At 44.8% G+C, this 21,882-nt stretch overlaps 1 protein-coding gene across 2 annotated transcripts; it reads left to right on the top strand.

Annotated features, from left to right (window-relative positions):
- The first annotated feature begins 100 nt into the window (after positions 1–100).
- On the top strand, positions 101–20,612 carry mphosph9 (M-phase phosphoprotein 9). 2 transcript variants are annotated; one of them, XM_084572616.1, is made up of 24 exons: positions 101–268; positions 1,003–1,274; positions 2,120–2,267; positions 5,217–5,306; positions 5,378–5,847; positions 7,396–7,570; positions 7,781–7,853; positions 8,063–8,166; positions 9,802–9,918; positions 9,992–10,470; positions 10,776–10,925; positions 11,122–11,209; positions 11,434–11,649; positions 12,258–12,305; positions 12,427–12,491; positions 14,617–14,718; positions 14,807–15,037; positions 15,123–15,328; positions 15,952–16,221; positions 17,278–17,398; positions 17,844–17,935; positions 18,334–18,533; positions 18,836–18,904; positions 19,747–20,612. In XM_084572616.1, exons 2-24 carry the CDS (start codon positions 1,039–1,041, stop codon positions 19,846–19,848), a joined length of 3,852 nt encoding a protein of 1,283 aa, XP_084428742.1. In that variant the 5' UTR covers positions 101–268; positions 1,003–1,038; the 3' UTR covers positions 19,849–20,612. The 2 variants fall into 2 exon arrangements, with proteins under 2 accessions (XP_084428742.1, XP_084428743.1); XM_084572617.1 differs by having other exon boundaries at positions 102–268; positions 15,123–15,304.
- Positions 20,613–21,882: the final 1,270 nt, after the last annotated feature.

The following is a 21,882-nucleotide window of genomic DNA, read 5'->3' as shown; positions in this document are numbered from 1 at the left end:
ACCACACTCTGTATTATCTACATTACAAGACGTCCCAACCCAGATGTGGAAACCTCTTCCGCCTCAAGCAGCCAATAGAAACGCCGGGTGAGAGTGACGGCCAATCACGGCGCCGCATTTCAGACGCGGGGTTTGACCAATGGCGACGCGGACTGCGAACGTTACAGCAGCCCAGCGATCACTGCAGTGCAGTAGCCAACCAGCAACCAGCTAGCCAACTTGACTACTCACTGAGAAATATGGATGAAAATATGATAAAAGTCAACGGGTAGGTTTATTTTTATTTAACGCGGGCTCTGTCATATATTATACGGCATTTTATTACGGATATTTGTGCTATAATTTAACCCGCGCTGTCCAGTTTAGCCCCCGCTCTGCTTACAAACATGTAATGAAACAACTTAGCCAAACTCAGCTAGCTAGCTAGCTAGTTAGCTATCAAGCTAACCCTCTAAACTGCCCGTTAGTCGCTGTTGTAGCCTCCATGCTAGCTAGTTAGCCCCGCCTGAGCCAGCCTCCCGCGGAGTTGACAGGCAACTTTAACCGTCTGCAGCATCGACTGTTGACAGCGCAGCTAAAGCGGCTAACGTCGTATTTTATTTTTATTTTTTATTTTATTATTAATAAATGACTCCAACCGCTGCTTGTCCCATGTCTGTGCATCAGTCTGTGCACAGCGCTGGTTTATTTACCCGGCTAATTAATTAGCTGTCCGGTTTATTCTGCACAGTTCACACACAGGAAGCTCAGGTCACGGCAGACACAGACAGACAGACAGACACAGACAGACAGACACAGACAGACAGACACAGACAGACACAGATCGAGACTGAAGTTGATGCTAATGTGTAATATTGACTGATTGATTTTGCATGTTCACATTAGATGTTAGGTCAGAAACAAGAGTTGTATTGAGTATTTATCCCTGGTTTGTGCAGTTGGAGTTTGGAAAACAAAAACGAGAAGTGTAAACCTCCTGACTTTCATTTCCCTCTCCTCCAGCTGTCAGACTCACCCCCTCCGCATGGGCCCGTAAACATGTCCACAGATGACAGTGTCTCTGAGGACGTGTCCAGCTCGGCTGCTTTGAGCCACTGCCATGTCAGCGCCGACGGGGATGTGGGCAAAGAGAGCGAGGCGTCTCTGGTGTCCTCCGAGGGGACGTCTGCGTCGGGGCTGGCCGTCTCCGAGGACAGACACGCCGCGTCCCAGACGACGGGGGGCGCCGTGGAGAGCAGAGCCGTGGACATCACACCAGCATGCAACAAGATCAGGTGCGGTAGCCGTAAACACGCTCTGACCTGGAGGGAAAGTTATACAGCGGCTGTGTTAATTCTGTTCTGTAATTAAAGTACATTATAGTTAAAGTATTCTATGCATCCGTTATAATGCACTTATCTGAGGTGGCAACAGGTTAAGCAGGGATTTCCAGACGCCCCCCCTACCCAGCAGCACATTCCAGTTCTTCTAAGGGGATCCCTAGCTAATCCCAGGACCAGTCCACATTAGATAGTCTTTCCGGCAAATTCTGGATCTGCCTCGGGGTCTCCTCACAGCTGGCGGCACCTCGTAAACAAACAAAGAGAGAGAGAAGAGAGTCAACACTTCAAATAGGGATGTCCCACGATCCAATCTTTTAATATCCAGTCATCTTACTTGTGTTCTCTTACAAGCTAACCTAGCGAGGAGAGGCGTAGCTCGTATCTTGGGTCCAGAACCTTCAACAAACGGTGAAAAAACCTGTGTTCTCTGCTCCAGAAATGAGCTGGACGTCCAGCGCCATAAACTCCAGAAGCGTTCAGTGTTTGTTGTTGTTGTTTGGGTGCAGCCTTTGTCTGAGTGGACTCCGTTGATTCAGTTTTTCAAATCGTTTTCTGTGACTTTCTGTGATGGTGAAAATGTCTCTGACTGGTTTGAGGACTGTGCAGTTGAGTTTTTTCTTCTCTGCACTGGTTGAAGCACATCCCATAATGAGACTGTTACCAGACTCAGACAATAAATGAGTCTGACTACGCCGGGCTAGCCGCCTGATGTCTAATGCAGACAGGAGAAGCATCTCTTGTGTGTCTGACAATAATTAGATCCAGCATTCATCGTTACAAACGTCTCTGTTTTGCAGGAGTCTGTGTCTGAGCACGGACGAAGCCTTTGAACAAGGGAAGAGTCTCCCGTTCATCAACCCCAGCTCCCTCGAGACCCTGAGGGCCCTGGTGCAGGAGATCCAGAGCAGCGGCGAGACGGACCCCGAGATCTGGAAGGACTGCGAGGTATGGGGGGGGGGGGACAACAGTCCGCGACGTTCAAAGTGAAGCAGGGGTTTGCTGCGTTTGGCAGCTGGCTGCCTCCTTTCTGAGCTGTCACTTTGTGTTTAGTATGCGAATCACACCTGACATTAAGTCAGACAAACACTTGCACACAGATTTACAGGCCCCCCCCCCCACACACACTGCTCCACGCTGCAGCTGATCTTTTCAGACACAGGATTTGATTTGCAGAGAACAGACAGCTGTGATGCTCCACAACACAAAGGGCGCTTATGGATACGTGTTCTTGTCTGTCCTGATCTGATAATAAATGTCCTAGAGTTGGTCTCCTGTAGCTTCCTAAAGTCTGTCCTTGTCTTCCTTGTCTTCTCCTAGAGTTGGTCTCCTGTGTCTTCCTAAAGTCTGTCCTTGTCTTCCTTGTCTTCTCCTAGAGTTGGTCTCCTGTGTCTTCCTAAAGTCTGTCCTTGTCTTCCTTGTCTTCTCCTAGAGTTGGTCTCCTGTAGCGTCCTAAAGTCTGTCCTTGTCTTCCTTGTCTTCTCCTAGAGTTGGTCTCCTGTAGCTTCCTAAAGTCTGTCCTTGTCTTCCTTGTCTTCTCCTAGAGTTGGTCTCCTGTAGCTTCCTAAAGTCTGTCCTTGTCTTCCTTGTCTTCTCCTAGAGTTGGTCTCCTGTAGCTTCCTAAAGTCTGTCCTTGTCTTCCTTGTCTTCTCCTAGAGTTGGTCTCCTGAAGCTTCCTAAAGTCTGTCCTTGTCTCCCTTGTCTTCTCCTAGAGTTGGTCTCCTGTGTCTTCCTAAAGTCTGTCCTTGTCTTCCTTGTCTTCTCCTCGAGTTGGTCTCCTGTAGCTTCCTAAAGTCTGTCCTTGTCCTCCTTGTCTTCTCCTAGAGTTGGTCTCCTGTAGCGTCCTAAAGTCTGTCCTTGTCTTCCTTGTCTTCTCCTAGAGTTGGTCTCCTGTAGCGTCCTAAAGTCTGTCCTTGTCTTCCTTGTCTTCTCCTAGAGTTGGTCTCCTGTAGCTTCCTAAAGTCTGTCCTTGTCTTCCTTGTCTTCTCCTAGAGTTGGTCTCCTGTAGCTTCCTAAAGTCTGTCCTTGTCTTCTCCTAGAGTTGGTCTCCTGTAGCTTCCTAAAGTCTGTCCTTGTCTTCCTTGTCTTCTCCTAGAGTTGGTCTCCTGTAGCGTCCTAAAGTCTGTCCTTGTCTTCCTTGTCTTCTCCTAGAGTTGGTCTCCTGTAGCTTCCTAAAGTCTGTCCTTGTCTTCTCCTAGAGTTGGTCTCCTGTAGCTTCCTAAAGTCTTTCCTTGTCTTCTCCTAGAGTTGGTCTCCTGTAGCGTCCTAAAGTCTGTCCTTGTCTTCCTTGTCTTCTCCTAGAGTTGGTCTCCTGTAGCGTCCTAAAGTCTGTCCTTGTCTTCCTTGTCTTCTCCTAGAGTTGGTCTCCTGTAGCTTCCTAAAGTCTGTCCTTGTCTTCCTTGTCTTCTCCTAGAGTTGGTCTCCTGTAGCTTCCTAAAGTCTGTCCTTGTCTTCCTTGTCTTCTCCTAGAGTTGGTCTCCTGTAGCTTCCTAAAGTCTGTCCTTGTCTTCCTTGTCTTCTCCTAGAGTTGGTCTCCTGTAGCTTCCTAAAGTCTGTCCTTGTCCTCCTTGTCTTCTCCTAGAGTTGGTCTCCTGTGTCTTCCTAAAGTCTGTCCTTGTCTTCCTTGTCTTCTCCTAGAGGTGGTCTCCTGTAGCTTCCTAAAGTCTGTCCTTGTCTTCCTTGTCTTCTCCTAGAGTTGGTCTCCTGTAGCGTCCTAAAGTCTGTCCTTGTCTTCCTTGTCTTCTCCTAGAGTTGGTCTCCTGTAGCTTCCTAAAGTCTGTCCTTGTCCTCCTTGTCTTCTCCTAGAGTTGGTCTCCTGTAGCTTCCTAAAGTCTGTCTTTGTCCTCCTTGTCTTCTCCTAGAGTTGGTCTCCTGTAGCTTCCTAAAGTCTGTCCTTGTCTTCCTTGTCTTCTCCTAGAGTTGGTCTCCTGTAGCTTCCTAAAGTCTGTCCTTGTCTTCCTTGTCTTCTCCTAGAGTTGGTCTCCTGTGGCTTCCTAAAGTCTGTCCTTGTCTTCCTTGTCTTCTCCTAGAGTGGACTGGATTCAGTCCAATAAATCTTTCAGTCAAAGTTAATGTAGTGTGGAGAGGGTAGCTGGTACCTTGTGTTCTCTACTCCAGAAATGTTCTGGTCGTCCAACGCTGCCATAAACTCCCTAACCCTCTCTGGAAGATGTTTCTCCTTGACGCTGTCTCCAGGAAACTTTTCTCTTCTTTTAAACGTTCAGTGTTTGGATGAGTTCTTTCCCTGCCCCCCTTTTTATTTGAGAATGCACAAGGAGGGAACTTGTGCAGACTTGGGACAGCCAGGTGTCCCAGAATGACGGCACTTCAGAGTCAAAGGCTTCAGACAGTATGCAGATATCATGCATGCAGAAGTACGTCCTTGAATTTAATCAGAAGTCAGAATAAACCCATGAATAGTGGTGTTTTTGTCCTTGTCAGTTCATTAGTGGAAGCATTATAATATAACTTTGTTAAATCTTCTCTTCATGAAGCCTCTGGTGTCCGTCATCAGTTTAAAATAACTGAGAGAGCTGTTGATTGAACTCTTCATGGCGGAGGCTGTGGTTTGTAGGACTATTGAATTGTAGCGTGTTCCAAAATGAATCTGGGTTGAAAGCTGACCAGACACGGTGCAGGTTTTTCCATTTGTTACCTCACAGCATGCGTTTGGATCTGTGTCTGCATGGAGGAGCACGTTGGTTCATGACTTTATGGTCAGAAGGTCAAATAAACTGGTCCCTACATAAGCTGTCCTCTGTTGGTCTTTAGATGCTAGTTCACCTGTTGGTTTAGGACACATCTTTGTCTCTGCAGCGCTAAGACGAAGGTGTAATGTCAGCATACAAGGACCCCGACTCGTTAACGTGACGCTGTTTGTTCTTTCCTCTGCATCAGGGTCGATGGCTGCATCTGTTTCAGCTGGTTGAGAAGCAATACCAAGAGCAAATCCTCGCTCAGCAAGAACAATACCAGTGCCAAATACAGGTACGTTTATCATCATGACCCGAACTGAAGACGTTTGTTTATACAGTAAAGTAATTGTGTCTTTTTTTCAGTTGATTCAGGATGAAATCAAGGCCCTGGTTCAGCTCCAGAACCGCCAGGCCAGCGTCCAGCCACACGCGGAGTTCTCTCCGACACCGGTGACCAAAGCCGCCACAGACACAAAGGACTATATGTTCCCCCTCCTCCCCAGTGACTGCACAGCCCCCAAAAACCTGCCCAGTGACAATGACAGCCTGGCAGCCCCCGTCCTCACCCCCTTCAGCTCCCCGTCGCCGCCGCCGCTGCTCAACAGATCGGACGCCACCAACCAGCGGGAGGAGCGGGCGACCACGGTGCTCAGCAGCGGGTACGGCACTCTGTCCGCGTGGGAAACGGGCCTGGAGACGTCGGTGTCTCCAGGAGATGACGAGGACGTCGGGGAAAGGAGAGAGAAGCACCGCTGGTCCACTGACTTCCAGGAAGACACGGAGGTCGCAGTGACGGAAACGAACCAACCGGTGGGCCCGCAGAAAACCTCTGGGTACGTCTGAGTTCACGCACGAACCACAAATACGTTTAAACAAACAAAACTGCAACACGTGTTCATGGGAAAATGTGACACAGTTGTTTAGCTGGGTTTAAAAGTGACCTTTGAGCTCTGATGTGAATTCATAAAATTCCTGGATTGTTTTTCTAGAAATACACGGCATGTCCTGCATCCTGACCACATCCAGATCCAAGATGTTTGAATTTAAAAGTGTGACGAAGGAGAAGAGCTGCACGAAACAAAGACACGTGAAAGATGAGAAACTAGAAGGAAAATATACAGTGAATCAAACTGCAACCTACGCAGCAGGTTCAACAAACTTCATTTTAAGTTAATCTCTCAGAACTTCCTAAAAAAACATAATAAAAAAGAGAAGCAGCGCGTTATCAACCATTGCTGGGTGTTTAACAGTTCTATAAGAAATACCAGCGTGAAAGAGAACTTCCTTTCCTCCAAAACAAGTTCAAGTTCCTCTGGAAAGTTCCCGCTGTTTGAAACGCACCTCACGTTTGAGAAATACTAAAGAATTATTGTACGATTAAAAGAGGAATCCTGTTGTTACAGCGGGAGAGAAGAGGCAAAGAGTTCAGCTGAACTTTAATCAACAAGTGTTGCAACACTTTGCCGTTTGACGCTGCTGAAATATCTCTTTAAAATAATTTATACTGAATTAAATATCCGGGTTCTAATCCAGGTCGACTGGTTCCTTTCTGTGTGGAGTCTGCATGTTCTCCCTGTGTCTGCGTGGGTTCTCTCCAGGTTCTCCAGCTTCCTCCCACCGTCCAAAGACATGCTGGTTAGGTTCATTGATTCTAAATTGGCCGTAGGTGTATGAGTGTCTCTCTGTGTTAGCCCTGTGATAGACTGGAGACCTGTCCTGGTTGGACCCCGCCTCTAACCCCAGTGACAGCTGGGATAGGCTCCAGAATCTATTCAGGAAATCGGTAAGCGCCACCCAGCCCTAGGATCGTTACTGTAGGGTTAAAACTCAACAGGGAACCTTTAACTTTAACATCTGTTCATTTCTAAATCACATTAGACTTTAAAGATCAAATAAGACAAACACCAGGTGACGTTAAAAATAATAACTTGGTTTGAACGCTGATTAAACATCTTTGAGACGTCTAACAACTTCCATGTTCCTCAACATCCTAGCTGTGACGTTTTCCTTCCTTGGACGGAGGAAACACAACATGTGAAGCAGATTTGGCTTTTTTAAGTTGCAAAATGTTTGTTAGCTCGTTGCTAACCGCACGTGTTTGCCGTTTTCTGCCGAGGAGGTAGCGTATAGTTTCATTTTAGAGGTTTCAATCTAAAATCTGCTGAATTAGACGGCCAGAAATGACACAATCAGAGACGTGAGAGTGAAGGAAGCTGGCAGGCTGTGTCATATCGTTATAAACCTATTACAGCTGCTGCTGGTTTAATTTATCTGTCTCTTATTTGCAATTAAAATGTGTTAAAGTCCTAATTCAAGTTGGCAAAGCCTGCAAAAACCACAATAAGATTTATATTTATATCATATTCCTGTTTCGTTGGCAGCACCAGCCAGCAGCAGCAGCTGACCTCCTGGGCCCAGAGGCAGAAACTCCGACCCAAGAAGAGCAAAGCAGGACCAGCTTCATCCCAGACCCAGACCGAGTTCCAGGAGCTGCCTCGCAGCCCCGGAGAATCCCTCAAACAAAACCTCGTGGAGAGCACAGACTCCCAGGACCAGGTACGAATCACCAGCCGCTGACAGCCGCTCCGTAACGACTGATAAGATTTTACAGGGATAACAAAATGAAAATAAAAAAAGCCCCGCCTGGTGTTTATCACCGCTCTGCATCTGTAGCGTCTTTGTTTTTAGTGTGTGTGTGTCAGCTGAGCTTGTCCTGTTTACGTTCCTGCTGCTGAGTCTGATCCACTCATCTCTGTTGGCTTTCAGCATCGACCGGCCTGGCCTCCGTCCAGCTCCTTTCCCCTGAGGAGGAGCGACAGCCTGATGTCTGAGGCGTCAGGTAACAACTCAGACAAAACGCAGAGCGATGAGGCCCGAGTGAAAGTAAAACAAATACAGGAAATGACCAGTTTTTATGACGGATGAATCCCGTTTGAAGTGACGGGAAGATGACACTGTTGTATAAAGGAAGTCTTTGTTTATGTCATGAATAACTGGGACAGGTTTCAAGGATTATGTGCATCACGTGACGGAGCTCTTCTGTTTCAGGTCTCACCTACTGGCGTCTGAATGAGTGTGAACTTTATCACCCTCTACCGGACAGCTTCGACAACAGCTCTCTGTTCCTCCTGCAAGAGGCGTCCATGAGTCTCGTGAGTAAAAAGATTACACTTCAAAGTGTCTCCAGTGATTTAAACAGTCAGTAGATGAGAAGTTAACCTTTCATTAACATCTGACCTGGACAGTCTGATCACAAGTGGCCAGCTGTGTCTCCACCTGGTCTTAATATAAACGTGTCTCCACATGTGTCCCCAGCCAGCACTTGAGATCTGATCTCAGTTTGTGTGTCTGTAAATCAGCAGCGCCATCATGTGGTCAGTAGAATATTGTAGCAGCTGCTGTCTCTAATGGATCTCTACCTACCGCTGGATCAGAACCATCAACAGCTGCTGGTTGACTTGGAGACATGATCCAGATGTTGGAACCAGATGGAAAGACTCTCACATGTTAAGATCTGATTTATTTATGATGGTAGTTATTTTAGAGAAGGAAGGAAGGATGGAGGGAAGGGGGAAAGAAAGAAAGAAGGACGGAAGGGAAGGCTGAATAGAGGAAGGAAGGAAGGAAGGAAAGAAAGGGAGAGGAAAGGATGGAGAGAAGGAAGGAAGGAAAGAGAGGTAGAGGGAAAGAAGGACAGAAGGGAAGGCTGAAAAGAGGAAGGAAGGAAGGAAGGAAAGAAAGAAAGTGAGGGAAAGTAAAGAGAGGGAAGGAAGGAAGGGGGGAAGAAAGAGAAAGAAGGACGGAAGGGAAGGCTGAATAGAGGAAGGAAGGAAGGAAGGAAGGAAAGAAAGAAAGAAAGAGAGAGATTGAAGGAAAGTAAAGAGAGTGAGGGAGGGAGGAAGGAAGGAAAGAAAGGGGGAGAGAGAGAGGGAAGGAAGGGAAGAAAGGGAGAGGGAAGGATGGAGAGAAAGAAGGAAGGAAAGAGAGGGAGAGGGAAGGAAGGAAAGGGGAAAGAAAGAGGGAAAGAAGGACAGAAGGGAAGGCTGAAAAGAGGAAGGAAGGAAAGAAAGAAAGAAAGAAATTGAAGGAAAGTAAAGAGAGTGAGGGAGGGAAGGAAGGAAGGAAGGGGGAGAGCGAAGGAAGGAAGGGGGAGAGTGAAGGAAGGAAGGAAAGAAAGGGAGAGAGAAGGAAGAGAGGAAAGAAAGGGAAGGATGGAGAGAAGTAAGGAAAGAAAGAAAGAAAGGGAGAGAGAAGGAAGGAAAGAATGAAGGGAAGAAAGGGAGAGGAAAGGAAGGATAGAAGGAAGGAAGGAAAGGGAGAGGGAATAAATGAAGGAAAGAAGGAAAGGGAGACAGAGAAGTGTCATCTCCTGAGTTGATTCTAGTTCAGATCAGTTTCTAGTTTAGTTTGGTTCTCAGCTCCAAGACCAGAATCTTTTAAAAGTCTCTCATTACTAATGAACAGACATCACTGATTCATGTGATCATTTCTACTAGTGGTTGAATGAATGAGTTAAACTCCTCTTCCTCAGATCAGCCCTGTTGAGTAGGTGGTCTTTAATGTGACCCAGGACTCATTGTGTGTTCACACTACCAAAGGAAGGAGGTCACATGTGTCCCAGACCACCTCCACATGTGGACTGACACCAGATCAGTGTTCACACCTGGACACTAGAGACCCAGGACAGATGTTAATTCAAGGTCTGAATGGGGACAGGTTGTCTCCATGTATAGTTTTATATTGATGTCATTTAAGGTGATTATTTAAAACAAACTTGTCTGTTCCAGTCTCCGTCTCAGGAGCCTCGTCTGTCTCTCAGAGAGATCTACCAGAACAAGCAAAGATCAGACTGTAAACGTTCAGACTGGGAAGGCTCTCTCACGTCCAGTCCTTCGTCTCTGCAGGTACGTCCCTCGGCTCACGTGTCACTTAGTCGTTTAGTCTTTGAGGTAAGACATGTCTCTGTTTGTGCTCCAGGTGTTGACCTTGGACCCAGCAGCTAACACGCGGCAGTCCGACCGCACCTCCGGCTTCACTTCGCCCTCTCACTTCAGCAGCCCCTCGTTCGCCGCTCAGCCCCAGCACCTCTACCCCCGAGTCGGGACCCCCGTGACCCCCGACAGCATGGTGGAGGGCAGTGCCAACCCCGGGGACACAGACTGCCTCTCCGATACCTCCAGCGTCTCCGCCACCGGGCCTTCCCCCTCTAAGGCGCAAAGCTCGTGGAGAAACGCAACCCAAGCAGTCCAGTCTACCTCCCAGGACATGACCCGGGCCTTCCACTCGGACAGCCAGCAGCGCAGAGCCAGCGCCCCCTTAGCCAGTGAAGAGGAGGGTAGTCGCACCCACACCAGCACTCTGAAGCCCTGTCCAGCCTCTGGTGCTGCCCTGCGGTCGGCGGTCGGTCCACACATGGAGAGAGCTTCATCGCTAGAGGATCCTGTCGTCCTTTCTCTGTGAGTAGCAACAAACACAGGCTTCAAACGTTTTTATTTCTACTTAAAGTTCTGATATGAAGAATATATGAAGGGTATGGGTCCCTGAAGACATCATGATCGGCCAGACACTCATAGGACTTTATATTTTCTTCAAAGAAAGATTTAGATTTGCTATATTTCTGCATAATCATTCGTTTTGGCCTCAGGTTTGGTGGCAACTCTTCTTTCCAATAAATATTTACCGACTCTGCTCTGCACATAATCGTGTTTGTGTCCTGAGAGTTTAAAAAGTTAAATCCATCTTCGTTCTCCTCTCTTTGCAGACTGAGGCAGAACCTGAGGGAGAAGCACTCTCGACACGTGGCCGATCTGAAAGCGTATTACGAGTCTGAGATCCAGATCCTTCGGGACAAACTCAAGCTCCGAGATCTGCCGCAGGATTTGGAGAAGAGCAACCAGGCGCTCGCAGAAAGGTTCGCATTCAACTTCCTGTATTTATTCATGTTTTATTTAGATTTTTCACTCCCAAATAAACCAAACCTTACTAGTATTACCTCCAGCTAGATAAACCTCATCTTTACGTGTGGGTAGGCTGTGCATTGTGGTTGAAAACTCCAGAATTAATTGGATTTTTCCTTTGTTTTGTTGTGCATTGTCGTTTATCTGCAGGTGCAAACATCTAGAAAAAGCTCTTGCTGAGGCCACCAGTCGCATTCAGGAACTGGAGGCAACAAACAGCTCGCTGGAGAAAAAACTGGTATGTGAAAATGTATTTGACAAAAGGCTTCACTGAAAATTTTATAAACAAAAACTGAATCCCTGAGCAGCTTCACATGATCTGTACATAAACTAAGATGTCTTAATCTGATGTAGAAGACTGATAGTAAACCAGACATAATGTATTTTGTTGTTCTCCAGTCAAACTTCTTCCTACATGTTTTGTTCTGTGGATCTTAATACGCATCTTTTTAATGTTGTTAGGCAGAATGGCCGGAGCGCTACGCCGGCGCCGGCGCCACCGTCAAATCCCTGCAGCAGCGACTGGACGAGAGCAAACGTTCGGGCAAAGAGAAGGACGCCCTGGCGGCGCGCTTGAAGACCCGCGTACGGCAGCTGGAGGAGGCGGCGCAGAAATCCGGCAGGGAGGCGGACGAGAAGGAGACCCGGAGGCAGAGAGAGTACAAGATGCTGCAGGATGTGAGTCTGAGCGTTTTACTGGTGGATGAGGAGGAGTAGAGAGGTTCTGGTGGTAGTCTGGAATAAATCCACTCTCTCTCTGAGCATGTCTGATCCACGTGGATGAACCAAGCTGGAATCAATGTGGACGGAGACGTTGGAGACATCATGGTCGTCTTCCAAGACTTTTAGGACTGGAGAGAGAAATTTCCTCCGTTCTCGTTCTCTTTCTCCTCCTTCTCCTTGTTCTTTGTCTCTTTCCTTCTCCTTCTTCCCCTGCTTCTTTTCCTTCTTCCTCTTCTGCTTCTCCTTCTTCTCAATCTCCTTGTTATTCCTAAAAAGATTAACTAAGCTGGAATCCGTGTGGACAGCAACATAGACGATGTGGAGACATCTTGGTCGTCGTCTTCTGCTCTATCAATTTAGGACCGGAGAGAGACATGGAGGAGACATTTCTTCTTGTGTTAGATTTCTGGCAGTTCTTAGAAACAGATGCTGGGGATTGATGTAAACACATACATCTGATCGGATCATTTTATTTAGGCTCAATGTAAACAGTTAATCTCTGATCAGGTGGAAGACATATTGTCCATTGTTCATTATTTACGTCTCTGTTTTTGTTTCCTCAGCTGCTTGGAGAATATGACTCTCTGGTGAAGGAGCATGAGGGTGTGAAGGTAATTAGAAGGTTTTTATTTGAGTATTTGTTCGATTAATCTCAACCGTGACAAGTCATCTCTCTGGATGTCGCGTCTTCTTTTGGCCTCATGCAGCTTTGACGTTTTTTTGTGTCTCCAGAACAACCTGGTGTCAACAGAGAGCAGACTCGTGGATGCCAACGATCAGATCGCTGAGCTGAAGAGGTGAGTGGATCGGATGAAGAGACAGTTTTTATGAATTTATTGCAACAGAAAAAAGAGAAGACGTCTGAGTAGATGGTGTCGAGGAAGGAGAAGGAAGGAGGATTTTTTTGAGAAACGAGGATGAGGAAATTATTTCATAATTGTTGTGGTTTTGCATCACTGAGGCATGTAGTTAAATTTCTGTTGAGGTGAACATGAGGCTCCAACACAGGAACATAAATCTAGCTTTAGAGTTCTATTCATTATCTCGTCTAACTCTTGGCAAGAAAGAGAATACGTGTATAAATACGTTTCCCAATTCTGCGCCCTCAAATTCGACTGATTGAATAGTTAACCAAAGATAAACATCTTGAGCAAATCAAATGACGAAATTTTTCATACAACAGCAAATAGCGTCTTTCTGAATGCGAGGAGAGTTCATAGCAGAGATGTTATTAGCTTCAGATCTATCCCTGTCACATTATTGCTGGCAGCTTGTAAAAGAGCTGCAGTGGACGGAGACGAGAGGATTAATCAATATCAAGCCTAATGATGTCCCTGTACGTCTGAAAATAGACAGCGCAACAACTTTCCTTTGCTGCTTCAGCTCTGCCTGCGAAATGGCACCAATATAGGCAACGCATGGAGTCTGCTTTGATAGAGTCTGTCTAGTCAATTCAGCCAATTCAGAGACAGTCAATCAATGTGTGTCTCTGGAGGATTTTAGCATCGATGCAAAAGACCTGGAGGACGAGCAGGTCTGATGACTGAGGAAATAAAAAAAGATGGAGACAGCCAGAGACCCATAAGGGGCCTTGTATTAAAAGGTTAATGCAACGTACAAGTAAACTTGACAAATCATTTATTTATTGAATGCACACAGCAGGTCAGAGAAGATGGCCAGTTAGCTTAGCTTAAGCTAGCTGGAAAAGATGGTGTGGGAACGTAAAGATCTGTCAAGGAAGTCTGTCTGACTCTATTGAGTACATGTTAGATCTGCTAAATAGAAAAGGGAGTAGTGCAGGTAGAAGAGAAGACCAAGAAGAAGACGACCAGGAAGACATTGAAGAAGGAAGAAGATCTAGAAGACCAAGGAGACCTAAAAGACCTGGAAGACTAAGAAGATCCAGAAGAAGGCCAAGAGAAACATAGAGGACATAGAAGACCAAGAACAAAATTTAGAAGAGCTAGAAGATCTAAATCACCTGGAAGACATAGAAGACCTAGAAAACTAAGAAGACCAAGAAACAGAAGATCAAGAAGAAGAGTAAGGAGATATGGACGTCTAAGAAGAAGATGAAGAGGACATAGAAGAGCTAAAACACATGAGAAGAAACTACCAAGAAAACTGTGGAAATACCTGGAAGACTAAGAAGATCTAGAAGAAGACCAAGAAGAAGATACAAAGGACACACAAGACCTAAAAGACATAGAAGACCAAGATGGAAATTGCAAAGAAAATCAGGGAATACTAGAAGAAATTTGGACGAGTTAGAAGACCTAAAATACCTGGAAGACTAAGAAGATATGGACAACCAAGAAGAAGATGACTAGTAAAACCTTGAAGAAGGAAGAAGAAGATCTAGAAGACCAAGAAAACCGAGAACTGAAAGACCTGAAAGACCTGAAAGACTAAGAAGAAACTACCAAGAAAACCGGGGAAACCTATCTAGAAGAGCTAGAAGAGCTAAAAGACATGGAAGACTAAGAAGATCCAGACGAAGACCAAGAAGAAGAAGATTAAGAAGATATGGAAGACCAAGAAGAAGATGAAGAGGACATAGAAAACCTAAAAGACATAGAAGACTAAGAAGAAACTACCAAGAAAACCGTGGAAACCTATCTGAATCTAGAAGAGCTAGAAGACCTAAAATACCTGGAAGACTAAGAAGATCTAGAAGAAGATAAAGAGGACACGGAAGACCTGTGCATTTTTTCATTTCTTATTTAATCAGATGTGGTCCCGTTCTGCGCTGTCATGGTGAGCTGGTTAATTTTAAATATTCCAATGAGGAACAAACAGAAACTGGAGCTGCAGGCGATTGATAAAAACTGTAGTGTCTCGTTCTCTACGTACACATCTATGGATCTCACTCTGTGTTAAATTAACAGATTTAACGTGTATTATTTTGTTTGAACTCTTCAGAGTGATCTCTAAACTGGAGGCTCAGGTGAAGCAGCTGGAGCACGAGAATCAGGCCAGGGTTCGTTACGCCTCCCACAGCAACACTCAACCCTGTGGAGCCGGGTGAGCACTCAAGACCTTAAAAGAAAAGACCCAAAGCAGCTGTTTTATGCTGAATGTTCACATTATAACTCCACAACGTGTCCTCCAGCCTTTACCACCATCCAGACCTGCTGCTGTCTCCCAGCAAAAGCAAAGCAGAGCCGGACGTCACACGCAGGAAGTCTCCTTGTCTTCTGTCTGACCAGATGAACGGCGCCAGGAAATCCCAGTTCCCTCAGTCCACCCAGTCAAACGTCCACAAGAGGTCGTCGTTTCCGATAAACGATCAGTCGGGAACAGGAAGCTCTGTGGACGTCTCTTCAGTTGGTGGCAGCTGGAGGTAGTTTTATATCGTTGCCGGGTAGTTGTTTATTTTAATTCAGGTTGACGATTAATAAGAGATTCACTGAGATCCTGTTCTTCAGGTGTGCGTCTCCTCCAGAGTGCGAGCAGTCTCTGCCTCAGAACAGACAGCAGGAGCAGAGCGTCGGCCAGAAGGAGGCCGGAGGAGGAGGAGGTCGGAGGGACGGGTCCTGCGCCCTGACGCCCATGATGAGGGCCCTGATAGAGCTGGAGGAGACGAGGGCCACCGAGAGCCGGGCCCCGTGTAAGAGCAGCTCCACCCTCCACAGTAGGACTCATTCACAGAGCATTTAGACTGTTGTGTCAAATAAATCCGTCGTCTTTAACCAACATCCACATCGTCCATCTAGCAACACTTAGTTGCTAGTGGATGATCCGGTTGCTGGTTGCCTAGGTAACCAAAGTGTTTCCATATTTAACATGTTGTGAATATTATAAAACAAGAAAGAAATCATAAGGAAATGAAAATACTGTTCTGGGTTAACTCAGATAAACAGCAAGAATTTTAATCATTTAAAAAAAAAAAATGACGTCAACTCGTTCAGACGTAGAAAGATCTAGAATAAGTTGCGGTAAATCAAGAGACTGATGAGGAGTTTCTGTAAGAAGCCAAATGTGAAGATGAGAAAGATTTTGGCAAATGATGTTTTAATTCTAATCAGCTGATATTATCCATCTGTGCATGAGACACGCAAACTTTCTTTTCTTACGTCTTGATTTTTATTTGGTTGACTAATGTCTTTAGCTCCAGTATGTGTATAGCTGCAGATTTTGAGGCCAGTTTTGTCTCTAACAGCTCTTGTTAATTACAGGCAGCCCAAACGCCCTAATTACTACGTGATTCAGTTAATTTCACAGCATCGCGTGTAATCCATGTCTTCATCTCCTCAGGGCTCGGCGGTCAGAGGGCCACCGTCGGGTTTGTGGAGCGGAGACACAAAGAGCCGATTCAGGAGCGAGCCGGGCTCCTTCAGACGGACATGGAAGCCGTGAAACCTGCAGGAGTCGTGACCGGAGCCGAACGAGGAGGAGGAGGAGGACCGAAGAGTCGCAACGGAGCTGCAGCTCTGCTGAGGGCCCAGAGGAGTTTGTCTCCAGAGGGCCACAGATCCTCCTCACTGCCTCCTCCAGCCCAGAGGAGCATACCGCCGGCTACACCCAGTAATCACTCCCAGTCCTTTCACTCTGCTTTAAAACAGCTGATGTTGAGTTATGAGTTTGGAATCTTCACAACATTTAGTTATAACGGTCCCTTCTTTATTAAAACGGTATATTTTGTAAAACAGGACGAATTAATTTCAGTTCAGTTAACCTATTCTTGCTTTTTTTTTATCGCTTCTTTGGTGTTACCAGACTCAAGTCTTATCAGAATATGTGTCCTAGCCTCCCAGCTAACAGTAGCTCCTCCTAGCTTCCTAGCCTCCCAGCTAACAGTAGCTCCTCCTAACTTCATAGCCTTCCAGCTACCAGTAGCTCTTCCTAGCTTCATAGCCTCCCTGCTACCAGTAGCTCTCCCTAGCTTCATAGCCTCCCAGCTACCAGTAGCTCTTCCTAACTTCATAGCCTCCCTGCTACCAGTAGCTCTCCCTAGCTTCATAGCCTCCCAGCTAACAGTAGCTCCTCCTAGCTTCCTAGCCTCCCAGCTAACAGTAGCTCCTCCTAGCTTCATAGCCTTCCAGCTGATAGTAGCTCTTCCTAGCTTCATAGCCTCCCAGCTACCAGTAGCTCTTCCTAGCTTCATAGCCTTCTAGCTAATAGTAGCTCTTTCAAGCATCATAGCCTCCCAGCTAACAGTAGCTCTTCCTAGCTTAATAGCCTCCCTGCTACCAGTAGCTCTTCCTAGCTTAATAGCCTCCCTGCTACCAGTAGCTCTTCCTAGCTTCATAGCCTCCCAGCTACCAGTAGCTCCTCCTAGCTTCATAGCCTCCCAGCTAACAGTAGCTCTGTTTAGCCTCCCAGCTAACAGTAGCTCTTCCTAGCTTCCTCCCAAATGGCATTTTATTCCACACACACAAACTACAGCATAATTAAGAACCAAACTCCTGATTTAAGATAATATTTACCTTTTATTGGTCTCCAGTAGTCTCCAGATTACAGTTTCACTGAGGAACAAGTGTCTGTTCAGTGCAGCTTGTGTAGCCCAGAAGACAAAGTCTGATACTCTTGGGTCTGATAATGTAGTTTTTAATTAATTCTCTGCTCTTCTCATTCCTGCAGCAAAGAGAGAAACGTTACTAAGGCCTCTGTCGGCCAAGTCCAGCCCCAAACGCTGCCCCTCTGAGAACTACTCCACCGCCTTCGGTCACCTGATGCCAAGAGAGGAACACCTGCTCCAGAGGTGGGACACGCCTTTGTCTTCTACTGTTCACTGACTTCAGCTCCAGCTTCTTTGTTTTAAAAAGAATTCATGTACAGTTTTCTGGTTCCGGCTTCAAATGTAAAAGAGAAGAAACACGTGTTCACCTGCTGGTGTTAAGAGACGTTAAAGGTTTTAGGCCAAAGTTAGTTCATTTCCTGCAGTGTGAATGTCATCTTCAATTTCCAGCATGATGGACAAAGTGTCTGGAAAGTCAAGAATAGAACAAGACCGAGACGTGGCTGTCTCATCAGGTCTCGTCTCTACAGCTCTAACCTTACTTACCTCTACTTTTTAATATCCCCTCATGTGAACATCACACAACCAGGGTGAAAAGGCTCAGTCCTATAAAAGCTCTGCTGTCTTTAAAAGGCCTCTAATGTTCACAGATAACATGAATTAAAGTGTCTCTGTGTTCTTTCTGCAGTTTGGATGGACAAGCTGATAAGAGACGCCACTCGTTCCACAGCAGTAGTCCCAGAAAGAGACTCCAGTTCACGTCAGCAGACAGAGAAGATGGTAAAATATTTAAAAATCCATCATTTAATCACTCTCCCCAGCCAGCACTTGAGATCTGATCTCAGTTTGTCTTATTTTAGCTTATTTTAGTTTTGCTTATGTTAGCTTATTGTAGCTTGTTTTATCTTATTTTAGTTTATATTATCATAGCTTAGCTTAGCTTGTCTTATCTTGTCTGTTTTAGCTAAGTTTATCTTAGCTCATCTTAGCTTATTTTAGCTTAGCTTGTCTTATCTTAACTCGTTTTATTTTAGCTTATCTTAGTTTAGCTTTTCTTTTCTTATTTTGTCTTAGCATATCTTAGCCTGTCTTAGCCTAGCTCGTCTATATCTGCTCATGATAAAAAAATATAAATAGTAGATATAGTAAATTTCATTTCATCCTTTCATTCCTCTCAGATCTCCAGGAGCCGGCGTCCTCCGTAACCGCCAACCCACCGGCCGGACACTCCCAGCCGGTCTGGGAGGATCAGGGGGTCTTTGGAGGAGTCGACCCGCGGGACTCCTTCGAGGACCCGTCTCCTCTGTTCCTGGACCGACTGCAGTCGCTGTCCGAGGCAGAGAAACTGTTTGACGAGCTGACGCAGGAGAAGATGCAGGTCAGCAGAGTAGATGTTATTTTGTGGAGTCACACCGTTTGGGTTTTTTATCTGTGACACTCAGGCTTGAACAGAACAACTCTAATCCTCGTCTGACCTCTGATGTAACACAGGCTTCGTTGTTTTCATACTTCAATGACTTCTATTTTTAGAGGGTTCATATCACCCCCTCCTCCTCCTCCTCTTCAACACTGACATAATAAGTCCTGTCACAGTGTTTCAGCCCGTCATGGGCCGGCTTGTTTCATCAATATGATTATTGTTGTCAGTCAGTGATTAACCTTCATGTGTGTGTTGTGCAGATAGAGGCAGCTTTGAGCCGGATGCCTGGAGCAGGCGGCAGAGTGAGTCTACAGACCAGGTTAGACGAGGTGAGGCGGCTGGGAGACCTCCCACATACTGATCATGTTCATATCAGGTCACCGTGGCGCTAAGTGGTGAAAACATTTATTATTCAGGTTATTTTAAAAGTTTCTCTGGATCCAGCTTCACAATTAGGAGCATTTCTTTAGTGTAAACGTCAGCTGGAGCTCCCTAAACACCTGGATGAGTTTCCTTTAGCGCCACCGTCTGGTCAGCGTGTGCAAAACTTACTATTAATTAAGACATTCCCATTGGTCTCAACTGGACTTTATGTTTAGTGCTAATTAAACTAAAGTTTAGCATCATGTGTCTGCACTTAGCTCAGTGCTAATCACCCCAGTCGACCCTAATAGAGTCGCTAGCAGGTTTGCTTTTCCTCTAGTGCTGCAGTCATTTTCATTATCAGTTAATTTGCTGTTTATTCTCTTGATTAATTGATCGTACTCAATTGATTTGTCTCTTTAACAGATGAATCAATAGTCTGCAGTCATGCTACTAGCTCTGTAAGGCTATACGCTACATGCTAACATGCTAACTTGCTGTTTGTAATCTTAGATTAGCCTGTTAGCATACTAACGTTGGATGGGTTATCCTCTCAGCACCATGAATGTTTATAGCTGTCCACCCAGAAACTATTTCTAATCTTAGTTTAGCCTGTTAGCATGCTAATGTTAGCTAATTTACATTAAATAAAAGCTGGAGTTTAAGGTAAAATTGTTTATTTTGACCTGATGGGGGCGCTAAAGGAAAGAGTCACTTGAGATTTTGTTGATGCTTTTGCTTCATAAACAAATCAAACCATCGATCGGTTATCTGAGTCGTTGTCATTTGGGTTTGTGCTCATCTTCAGGTGGCCTTAGAGAACCGTCTGGAGAGACTGAACCGTCAGCTGGGATCCATCCGAATGACTCTGAAGAGATTCCACGTCCTCCGCTCCTCTGCCAACATATAGCAATGTCTGTGTTTTTACATTAGCGTCGATACCACAGCGACTTAGTGTCTTGGTTTTCTACACAGCACTGATTGTCCTCCAGTCGTTTCCTGTGCCATGAACTCATCTGTACAGCGACGTCTTTTTATACGCACCTCTTCTTACTCGGGGATATTTTTTATATGTCGGAAAGCAATTTGGAGTATATTTTTAGTAAAAACTCAGATTTGTAAAGTCGTTTACTTTTTTAGTCAGAAATATTAATATGATTAAAGTGTTTTACCGGCGATTTTCAGGAGTAGATTTTTAAATGGGCGTAACGTGGACGACCCAGCAGACACATTCATCCACTATGAAAAGACCACTGCCATCGTTGCTCCTGTGTTTCTGTAGGTTTTTTAAATGTTTTTTCCATTGGACATGATATAAAATGTATTTATTTATGTTTTTACATGTCAGATTTCAATTTGAAGCTGTTTTTATTCCTTTTAATTTATCAGTGTTTACTCGCTTTTTGGGCCAAACTTTCTGAACTTGAAGGAAATATTTGTTTACTTGAATCATTTTGCCTTTTACTTTCCATCTACCTGTGGCTTTTCTGTTTTAGTTTTATGTTTGACCCTCCGCTGTAGAGTCAAACCAGCACACTCACACATTTCCACACCGACTCTGTGGCTGTTCCTCCCTCAGCGATGCTTGTGCATGGAGTTTTCTTGCACTGCTTCCTATTTGCCATGAAGTTTCCCTACAAAGATATGAACTTCACTGGACCTGTAATGTTGTTGTTGCACAATAAATGAAGTTTTTTTTTAATAAATAAAAGTATTACTCATTTTGTTTGCTTTCTCCATTATCTTAATTTCCCCTATAAAATATCTAAAGTCAAACTTAAAGCAAAAACACTTAAACAGAAGTTAGTCTTGTCTTTAGAGCCTATTTACAGTAAATGTTCTGAATTTGCACGTAAATGCATATAAAAGGAACAATAATAAAACAATACAGCATAATTTAGTATAAAGAAGTGTAATGAAGTATATATATAATATCTCTCAATTTAAATATTCTGTAAAATAATAAACACACATTCTTTCTTTTTATAGGTGCTCTATTTTATAATTAACAAACGTATTTTCCATCATTTTTATTTTTATTTAACTGAATACATTAAAATATTTTCACCGAAAAACTTCAAATGTGGCAAAAAGGACAAGTGTATTTAGTGGGTTCACTGTGGTTCAATTAATGTATTGTTAATTATTTTTTTTTAAATTAATTTTAGTCTTATTTAGGCATTTATTTTTTAAGTCTTCCTAAGGTGAAGCAATTCAGTTATTTAATATAAAAAAATTGCCAAATCAGGTGGAAAGCATGGACTGTGGTGTGTGTAATGACTTATTTTTATTTACTTTTTATTATTTTTATTTAATTTTCATTTAATTTATTTAATTGAGATACATACAGACCTATTTATTTTTTATTTTTATAAAAAAATAAATAATTTAGTAAGTTCACTAAAAAATGCTGTTTTAATTAATGTATGTTTATTTTAATATGTATTTAAGTTATTTAGGAATTTGTTTATTTATGTCCTCTATTAAATATTTTTTTAAAAAAAAAGGTAAAATCAGATGGGAATAGCCCCAAAATATTGACTGTATCAGGTATATAATATAAATAATACATTTTTTAATTTAATTTAATTTCACTTAAAATGATGAACGAGTATTTCTCTTATCTGCCGTTCACCGCTGGGTGGCGCCACTCTCCTCCTTCGAGCTCCGGGCCGCAGGACGTCTCGGGCTCTGATGTAACAGTTAACCTGCGTTCGCCGTCGTCATCAGCCGCCGGCAGCACAGCGGCTCAAACACCGGACAGGAGAGCCGCTGCTGGGAGGTGGAGGAGCGGCGGTGACCGGCGATAACACACACAGACACACACCGGGGACGGAGCGCTGTGTGCGGACAGAACTCCGCTCACCTTCCGCTGCAGAGCTCCACACGGAGAAAAACACCTTGAGCTACAGCGATGTGTCTGAAGTCTGCACCGGAGAGCTGG

This window comes from Chelon labrosus (assembly GCF_963514085.1).
Source record: "Chelon labrosus genome assembly, chromosome: 22".
Classification (NCBI taxonomy): Eukaryota; Metazoa; Chordata; class Actinopteri; order Mugiliformes; family Mugilidae; genus Chelon; species Chelon labrosus.
Note: the sequence above shows the minus strand (reverse complement) of the source record. Positions and strands in the feature narration are given on the sequence as shown.

Excerpts from the sequence above, each read along its gene's own strand:
- mphosph9 (XM_084572616.1), top strand. The coding sequence starts at position 1,039 with ATGTCCACAGATGACAGTGTCTCTGAGGACGTGTCCAGCTCGGCTGCT. Across the intron at positions 5,307-5,377 it reads AATACCAGTGCCAAATACAG|TTGATTCAGGATGAAATCAA; the intron begins GTACGTTTATCA and ends TCTTTTTTTCAG. Across the intron at positions 17,936-18,333 it reads GTCAGCAGACAGAGAAGATG|ATCTCCAGGAGCCGGCGTCC; the intron begins GTAAAATATTTA and ends CATTCCTCTCAG.